Source organism: Cyprinodon tularosa, unplaced genomic scaffold, assembly GCF_016077235.1.
Source record: "Cyprinodon tularosa strain WSP-4 unplaced genomic scaffold, ASM1607723v1 ctg542, whole genome shotgun sequence".
Lineage (NCBI taxonomy): Eukaryota > Metazoa > Chordata > Actinopteri > Cyprinodontiformes > Cyprinodontidae > Cyprinodon > Cyprinodon tularosa.
This window is the reverse complement of record NW_024039277.1, coordinates 302,840-312,434: the sequence shown is the minus strand read 5'-3', so window position 1 is coordinate 312,434 and position 9,595 is coordinate 302,840. Positions and strand designations below refer to the sequence as shown.

The window sequence follows — 9,595 nt, the reverse complement described above, 5'->3', positions numbered from 1 at the left end:
TTGAACATACTGCGACAGACTGGTGACCTGTCCAGGGTGATCCCACCTCTCACCCAGAACGTGGCTGGAGATATGCACCAGCACCTCCTGATCCCACTGAGGGATAAGGTTAAAGAAAATGGATGGTTGAACATAGTCCGCTCTCCCAGATTCTATCAAATCAGTATTGATACCCTCAGGGGCGGATTTAGGAAATTTGGGGCCCTAGGCAAAGACAGGCAGGGGGCCCCCTGAGAAGTAAACCCATAAAACAGACCCATTCTACAGATAGAGAAATGTTAATAGAATAGACATCCATTATTTGTTCTAGGTTTTGTCCCTCTCTTCTTGTCCCTTTTTCCTCTCTATTTATCAGCGTTCTGATGGCATTTTAGCCAAAGGATTTTTATCAAAAACATAATTAATGAGCACAAATAAGGATTAGTTATATTAACCATACATGGAAACAGAGTTTTATGGGGCCCCCAGAACTTGGTGGGCAACTGCCTAGTATTGCCTAATGGTAAATTCCCCCCTGGATACCCTGCTGGTGGATGTTCTTGACAGAAAGATGGAGTTGCTTAATCATATTCTGCTTAAGGTCCCATAAGATCTTGTCCGAGTCCTGGTTTAAAAGTAAATTAATTTTAAAAAGTGACCCAAAATTGACCATCAATAAATGTTCTACAAAATTGATATATTTATTTGATTTCTTTGATTTGTACTGTCTGTTTAGATTTATGTGATATTTTTTGCACAAAATATATAAGTGAATATTGTAACAGTTATGTTTTCAACTATAAGCATTAAATTGATAAATGTTATTCGCATTTTTTTGGCTTTATCCTTTCCAACAAAAAAAAAAAGGCTTCGCGCAGGTAGCTCCCTTTCCTTATGAGCCATCCCCACCAACTTTCAACACAAAGTTACACGCTTGTCTTAGACAACGCCTTAGCAGGTGCACTGAAAAAATTCGGCGCGCGCATTATCTTCTGGGGGCTGAGCCACCCTTGTCTCTTAAACCTAGAGACGCCCCTGCGTAACACGCTGCAGATCATTAACAAAAGATTCATAAAAATTTGTTTAGTTCCCAAAAAATGTACTTCCTCACTCCAAGTATTTAGTTTATCATTATGTTGCATCATTAAATGGCTCAAACATACCAACATACCAGTAGGAATATAACACTGGCAAATTGTAATTATAAATCACTGAGCTGCTTTGTTGTTTTTTTTAATATTTTTCTTTTTTGCTTTTTAAAGATAGAAAAATAGATTCTACTTCAAAATTTCATAGAACTTTTTAAAATGAAGAGAAACCCAAGGTTACAAATTGATTTTTACAAACCAAACTCAGGTCAAACTGTATACCTATAATTATTTTAGAAAAACCAAGAAGGTTTCAGGATAAAACTTATTGAAAGAATCAATAGACTGATTTTGGTCTTTTAAATCTTTTTGGTAAATCATTTTTAGCTATATTTTTTATACTCCTTTCATACAGATTTGTGGTTAACTGTTGTGCAAAGAAACATTTCATTAATTAGACGAGACTCAAGCACCAGCTTTTCATTTGACACAGTATTATCTCTATTAGCTAAGACAGGCTGCTAAAAAAAATGTTAAAACAAGAAAGGAAAATACGGGCAGTGTTATGTAGGAATGTTGTATGAATTACACATAGGTGTCAGTGCTGTTCAATTAAATAATGAATACAGTAAATGCTTTACTAATGATCTGTAATAACATCTCATACTGCACTATTAAAAGTAGATGCTCTGCTGAAGCCTCACTCACCTCAGCATGCCTAATGCTTGAAGCAGCTTACATAGCAGTGGAGTTTGAACTTTCTCTGACCAATTCCACTAATTGTTGACCATTTAGAAGCTCTTGCTTAACGCAATGACCAATGTGCATTAAAAAGCCTCACAAGGTTTAAGCTTTTTAGTAGTTCCAACATACATGATAACAATGGGAATCATTTTCATGGTTTAAAATTCTAATGTTATCTGAGGAGCTGCTGTATATTTTCTTAATCTTATCAAATTAAAGAAAAAAATATGATCTAATGTCAATTTTTATCTGTAGAAAAAAAACTTTTTGGTCTAAAAAATCCTTTGCTTCTACACTTTTTTGTAATCAAATGGTAAAATGATTTTTTTTTCTTATAACTGGTTACAGTGTTAGAGAATTTAAGACTGTCATGCAAATCGAATGTGAAATCCTTGATTTGAACCCAGCATGGGTCTGAAATGCCATCCCTCGTCATCCCTCTTCATTTCCAAGGATAAAACCTGCTGTGTTTACATCGTGTCTCTTTCCTCTCACCATCAATGCCAATTTTGCCATCGCCATCTTTGTCTGCAGCTGTGAGGAATGCTTTTGTCTCGGCATCCGTCAGATCCCTGCCTTCGTTTGAGAATCCCTTCAGTACAAACCTGACAAAAAAAAAAAAAAAAAAAAGTTATTACAAACAAAGATTAACAAGTGTACAACCCTGAAAAGCATGTCTATATATGTGACCTAGTTTAAATCTTCTTTTTCTGTGTTTGGATCTTACTTGAGTTCCTCTTCCTCTATGAATCCGCTTCCATCCACGTCCAGAACCTGGAAGACCTTCTTGACATTTTCAGCTGACATGGCCTTCATTCCCACCATCTCAAAGAACTTCTTAGGGTCAAAGGTTTCCGCTAGAAAATTTGAAGAATAAGCTGAATAAAGTAGATGTTCCCATTTCCTTTGCATTGAAATATGTCTGATTCTGCCAGATTATAGTTGTTTCATAGTATCTGTTTAACACATACTATTGTATATCTGGGGAGGATAAAATAGTTACAAACCTGCAAAGGCATCAAGAGCTTTCTTGATCTCCTCTGGCTTTAAGAGATCGGTCATTACCATTCTGCCAGCTGGAGAAAATATAAGAGGAGAAATTACATGGTTAATTTAGGCTGCTTTGGAAAAACTTTGTAGGTTTTACTTAATGTGCTAAAGAAAAGATAATAAAAATACTGTGTTATGAAGTTAAGGGAGACATGTTGCATAGAATGCTTTTACTGAGTCATTTTTTGCTTAAAAATGTAAAGAAAAAAGAGATTATCAACAAATCTGCTGCAGTAACCTCCAAGTGTCACTAGATGTCAGTAGAGAAAGTTATTTTTTTCTTGATAACTTAAAAGGAAAAGTAAAAAAGAAAACAAAACTCAACAGGGTGTAGTCTTTTTTTTTCTTCAGCGAACAGACTCCTCGTGTTTTCAGATGGAATTTCTGTGCACATGCTCCTTCACTCTGTGGCCTTGGAGAAGATATTTGGGCCCAACACACAACAATCTCTGCTTGGTACATGTCAACTGTCCCTTTGCAGCCTGCACTGTCTTGAGTTCATCAAACCATCTCCCCTCCCTGACCGAATGACAGCGTGACAGAATAAGCACAGGAATGTACAGCCATCCTCTTTCTCTCTGCCCTGTTTACTTGTTCTCAACTTCCTTGACACCTATCATGTTTCTGACTTTTGGCACCAAAAGCCAATTAGCGGGAGGCTATTTGTGCATTTGGATTTATCTAGAGATCTAATATGGTTATGATTTATTTGATAATGTTTTCTGTATAAGTCATAGAGGGTCATGAAGTTTCAGATAGAAAATTTCAACTAATTCTACCTGGAGTCAACTTTTAACAACACCACCAGTCTGCCACGTTGTTCTGGATCTTTATGTAATGCTACTGTGTGTAAAGATAAACATGCTGAAAAATCCTCAACCTGTAGGAAAGGTATTATAGTCAGCGAGTGACAAAAAGGAGAAACTAACCAGAATCTATCTGTATTATTCAGCCGAGCATGTGAATTAATACTTAAAACCAAACATTGAGTTAAAAATGTATTCCATTTAACAATGTTATCCCCTTTATAAAAGAATAGTGAACCTTTAAAAATAGTAATTGAAATTGTAATCATACAAAGATTCCAAAAAGCAGTCTTCACCATCGTCTTATCTAAACAAAATGCAAACTCTGTGGTGATTATCTCAAAGTTGGGAAAATGTAGACTTTTTCACTATGCTGATGAGGAAAATCCGTTTGACCTGGTACCTTAAAGGGAATTTCAATCCACATCATGAATGCATAGTCGAATCATTACTTCATAGTTAAAGGGTCCAACACTGGCCTGCCAGGTGTTTGGTTCTTTCAGACATCTAAAACATTTAGCAGTGAAGGCCCTGAACCTCCAAGCTGCTGAAATCCAATATTAGGCAAGAAATAGAAAACAGCTCAGAGCAAAGCAACAGTCTTTGTCTTAAACAGCAGATAGCTACATGTAAATTAATAAATGCGATTTATAAAGATTTTTATAAGCAGCACAGATGAACAAAAAGGCAGATTTATAATGAGATCTTAATGGTTTTCAATGGCTTTTACTGTAGAGACGCTACAGTTTAACCTTCTCTGGTCTTAGGGGCGATGGCTCTCGAGCTTTGGGAGCTACTGAAGAAAAGGCTCTGTTTCTTTTTCTTTTCAGCTTTCCATTTGGTATGCAACAGCTTTAGATTATTGCTGTGACTAAAAGCCAAAGTGTGAATGCTTCTTAATTTTTTCCCCTAAGTTGAACTTTTTACCCAGCACGAATGTGTCTGCAACTTTTCTTGCAACAAACAATATTTATGCCCATCCCTGTGCAGATTTTCCCCAGTCTGTATAGCGTAGTGACGCAATACTTGTCTCAGCGACAGTTCTGAAACATTTTAATGAACTGAAGTATTGAGATCAAATTAGTCAGCTTCCATCAACATTTGCAGTTCTAAGTGGTGATTTTAGGGTTTCCTGCATCTATTTTTGATGCTCTCATTTAGGATTGCATTTACTGTTAAACTAAAATTTAAGGACACTGTCCTATAATTTTGCTATACATCAGCAATGCATACAACAGGATTGTGGCACAGCCTTTATCGTGAATTGTCATCCAGTTAATCTTTATCATTTCACGTTTTGTTGACTAAACCTATATTTCATCAGCCTCAGATTTTTGTTTGTTTTTTTTACCTTCTGTGCTGCTGCATTTAATATATGATGAGTCTTACCTGAATGAACAGATGGATGCTGCAAAGAAAAAAAAGGAAAGAAAGAGGAAAGGTGATGGATGGAGACAGGAGAAGACAGGAGGTCTGAAGATGAAGGGTAAGGTGAACAAGTGGAGTAATGGAGAACACAATAAGACTTTTATAGCTGCCTCTAAACATATACACACTTGTCCAAACTACCCCTGTGTGCACCCGGCTCATCCCCACCTCTCCATTTTCAGAAGAGGGGTTTGTCAAGACATGACGCAAAACTGTTGGCCTATTAATAATACCTCTTTATCTTACTTCCTTTGGACGTCGTCCCCACTAAGGGCTATATGTGACACATACATCCATTTTGTTCTTATCTGATGTGTCTTAAAAAATCCCTTATATAAGTAATGTTTCAAAGATAATATGGCTTATTAAGACAACTATATTTAATTTCTTTCGATTATCAAATAAAGTAATGCTTGAGAAAAAGATAACCACATTTAATACAAAAAAGTGTTTGATGGTTTCATCAACAACTGCCATAAAGCACATTTAGATTAGACAGTAAATATGTGGAAGGGGGGCAAACATTTTGCAAGATCAATGCAAAAACTCTTTTTTTTCTTTTTTTTTTTACCATGTTCAAAATATATTTCAATCTAACTTTAAAAATGCAAACCTAAACACCACTGATTTCTGTCATTACGGAGCAAAGATACAGTCGAAATGGAGAGAATAAACACCTGAATCGTTACATTAATAAAAACATTCTACAAAGTACAGATCAGCTGTCAGGGAGATCTACGTGCTTGCTGGCATGAAATGTCAGGATATTACAGATAAATAAATGGCTTTATTTCAAAACCGGTAGTCTAATTTGAGCAACAGACGGCGTGTCTTAATTCTTTCCAAACATTTAAAAGTGAAGCAAGGTAGAAAAGCTTTGGTTCCATCTCGGTCTGTCACTTTGCTATTGGTTTAAAAAGGTAAGACTCACTCTGTAAAATCAGAACTTGCACCCCATTTTCCCTTCTTTCTTTTATCTTTCTCTTTACTCCTCATTGGAAACCCGCTTTGGTTTTTCTTGTATAATTTTAGCCTTCCCTGTTAAAATATTTCTGCCGGTTTCTTTTAAACTCCTGTCCCTCTTCCCTCGCTTTTTTTCCCTTTAGCTAAAACCGCTTAATTAACCATGTCATCTTTTTGCTATTTAAATAAATACTTCCTTATATTTTTTACAACTCCTAATAATTGTATACCCATTTTACAGCCAAAAGTTTGTTAATAGATCATATTAACAACCCATTACACTGTTTATCAGCTGTCTTGCTTTATGTAATTATTTTACCCTCTTAAATAATTGAATTTCCTAGATAGGATGTTAGAACACCTTGGAAAATCCCTGTTTATTTGATTTATATTGCATATTTTAGAAATAAGACAATTCAAAGTGAAGTAGATTAACCTAAGAATCATAATAATAAAACAAAGACAAATGTACATTACAGTGGTACAAGGTAATTAAACAATTCATAAACATGAGTTACTAAAATGATAACACATGAATAATTGAAATAATGATAATGATTAATAATACAATAATAGAAAGCTGAGCTACAAAGGTTAATATTATTAGATAGCATAGTAGAGCAACTAAGAGTTTTAGCAGTTTTTTTTTCCAGATTTCTAGAGTAAAAGAACCAAAAGCTGCTTCCCCATGTTTGGTACAGGTTCTGGGTATGCAGATGTTCAAAAGGCCAACTTTTTTATTGTCTTTTTGTGTCTCTACGGCTTTGGGTCTGAGTCCATCACTACCCTGATAAATTTTTCTAGCTGTATTAAAGGAAGGCGTGCGCTAACTTTCAAACACTTCTTTTGGTGCAAAGACTATTGCTTCACTTTTGCTTTTTCAGTAAAAAAACTTTTGGCTAATCCGAAAGCTAACTTCCCCTTTGAATTTGCCAATCACTTGATGGATTCATATTCTACTGGTCACAGCTGTGTGTCGTCTGCATAGTTATGTTAACATGATGTTATTTTTTAAGATCTGTTAGTGGGAGAATGTACTGTAGATATTGAATTGGAGGGGCCCCTAAGATGGACCCTTGGGGAACACCACATGTGATTTTTGTGGTCTCCTACTGTATGTAAAGGTACCTACTGACAAAAGTCCCTATACTTCAAAAAGGATTTAAAGAAGTTGATTGCTGTATTAGAGAGGCCAACCCATTTATTTTTTTTTTTAATAGAGAGATCAACAGTGTCAAATCCTGCACTAAGGTTCATTATTGCCAGCACTCTTCTTCAACAATTCTGGTACTAGCAGCATAATCTCCACAAAATTTTTATTTTGCTTGTTTTATCTCACCAATTATCCTCAGTTTTTGTGTTTTTGCGTTTAATTGTGGTTCTGTTCCTACCTTATTTGTTAAAGTTTGTCTCATAACACCTATCAAAAAATATCCCTTTATCATTTCAACTAGTTACTTTTCTTTAAGATATTTTCAAAGTTATTGTGGTGTATTGATGAGACACTTTTCACGCATTTAACCACATTTACTAAAGTACTCGATGAACATTATTACAACCTGCCAACTGTGGCTCGTGTTCTGGCATATCCATTTAGCCCTGCACATATCATATATAGAACATAGGAAAACTACGGAGAGCCCATAAGCTCAATATACCACATTATAAAGACGAACATAATCTGCCTCACTGAACTGGAATGCTTTGTTGTTCTGATAGATTTAATGATTTTATTTTCCTGTACTGTAAATGTGCCTATCATACATATTTGAAGCATGAAAACCTAGTTATTTCTGTTTTTTAAAGATTGATTTTTTTCTTAAATCCATTCACTTTTATATTCTTTACACCCCCCAGTTAAAAGAAACAAGCTTTTTGTTTGCTATACATGTTGTATAATCATTTGGGCCCTATGTACAAAAAGTCTTGCATGCTTGTGAAGTGGAAGGTAAAGCAGACATAGTTTGAAAAAAAAACAAAAACATAACTAAAGTCTAAAAATGAAACATGCATTTGTATTCAGTCCCCTTTACTATGTATGTTTCCCCTTAGTGACTGCAGTGTAACCACTTTCCCCTAGAGGTCACCTGAGTAGAGAATGAATTTGACTAAATGTAATTCCAGTTGACAATACAACTAGTAATTATCCCCTTCATAGATCTGACCTTAATTACAGAGAGAAAAAAACCCCACCACTGTTCAAAGTCCTGACTGGAGTTTTCTATTATCAATAAAACAATATGACAACATTTTGGATAGAAAACCAAACTGTTCATTTAAAACTAACTTGTGCTAATTAATCCATGGTAAATCATGTCCTGCACTGACCCGCTGTCCTGCCAGCCTCTTCTCCCAAGACTCTCTTAGGTTTCATGTCTATTGAATTACCCCTCCTCAGCACTTTGCAGCATTGTAAGAAAATGTGAATGGGAGGGGTGAGGCAGCGGGGACAACATACTAGAAGGATTTGTTGCGGGGGAGAAAGGATCAAGACAGTAAGACAGAGTGAGGTCAATAGAGCCCTATTGATTCCTAAGGTTTTATATGAATGGTGTCTTTGATGAGGAAATCACATGTGTCCAAAGACTTATATGATTCTGGTAACGATTATGGTGACAACCTTAAAAAAGAATAAATAACCCTCAGAGCTGTGGCAACAATCAAAAATATTTATGAGCTTTGAGTGGGCACTGTAATGCAGGCAGGGATAACAGATATACATCATGGCCAACAGATGAAACTAAAATTAGATGAAGTCAGTGAGAAGAAAGTGAGAGGAACAGTGACAGACAGTGGAGAGAGTGGATGAAAGGAATTAAATGTGTTTTTAATGACCAATGTGCTGCTCAGCAACAGGTGCTGCATTAGGTCATGGCAGGAGCAGCTTCAGCCCAAGCTGCGTGAATATCTGTGTGTTGAAGCGTGTTAGCAATTGTAGAGGGGTATCCCCTGACCAATTATACCCGAAGATTAGCAGATATTAGCCCTAAAAATAAACGGGGGGGAACCTATGGGTGTCTACACTCACCGATGTGAGGAGCATCAGATTATTAGATCTGTGTAGCGAAAAATGTACACAAGAATCATTCATTACTTTAGAGAACCCTTATCTATCTTTCCCAACAAAAACTGCCAAATTTATTTGGGAAGAATTACTGCCAATTCTGTGCTACTGAAAGCTAAAATCCTATATTTGTATGCATTTTTTAATTGCTTAATTAGGATTACTCCCTCACATACACACACAAACACATAGCAAAAAAAAAATAAGAAGAAGAAGATAAAACATTAAAAGTGTGTGTTAAATAGTAGATTAATATGAGCATTTACTAGCTTATTTTGAATAACTTAATTTGAATTTTAAATATGAACATATACTCAGCTCAAAGACAGAGTTGATGATGATTTGTCATGACTCTATAAAGCTCTGATTTTAAATGATCAACATTTAACCTAAACTAGAAAATACCAGTCAATGGATTTTATGGCAACATCTTGAAATTATTGAAAAAGAAAAGCAGATCAGCTAAAATACAG

The 9,595-nt window shown here is 35.6% G+C and overlaps 1 protein-coding gene across 2 annotated transcripts in view; it reads right to left on the bottom strand.

Moving 5' to 3' along the window:
• Positions 1 to 9,595, bottom strand: part of pvalb7 (parvalbumin 7) — a 51,928-nt gene that overhangs the window by 1,882 nt on the left and 40,451 nt on the right. The window contains exons 1-4 of one of the 2 annotated variants that reach the window (XM_038304805.1): positions 5,057 to 5,214; positions 2,819 to 2,887; positions 2,539 to 2,668; positions 2,307 to 2,416 (exon numbers count right to left, since the gene is read on the bottom strand). In XM_038304805.1, the coding sequence (XP_038160733.1) occupies positions 2,307 to 2,416; positions 2,539 to 2,668; positions 2,819 to 2,879 (301 nt within the window). In that variant the 5' untranslated portion in view covers positions 2,880 to 2,887; positions 5,057 to 5,214. Of the gene's footprint in view, positions 1 to 2,306; positions 2,417 to 2,538; positions 2,669 to 2,818; positions 2,888 to 5,056; positions 5,215 to 9,595 lie in introns of those variants that run through there. The other variant, XM_038304803.1, reaches the window with a different exon arrangement.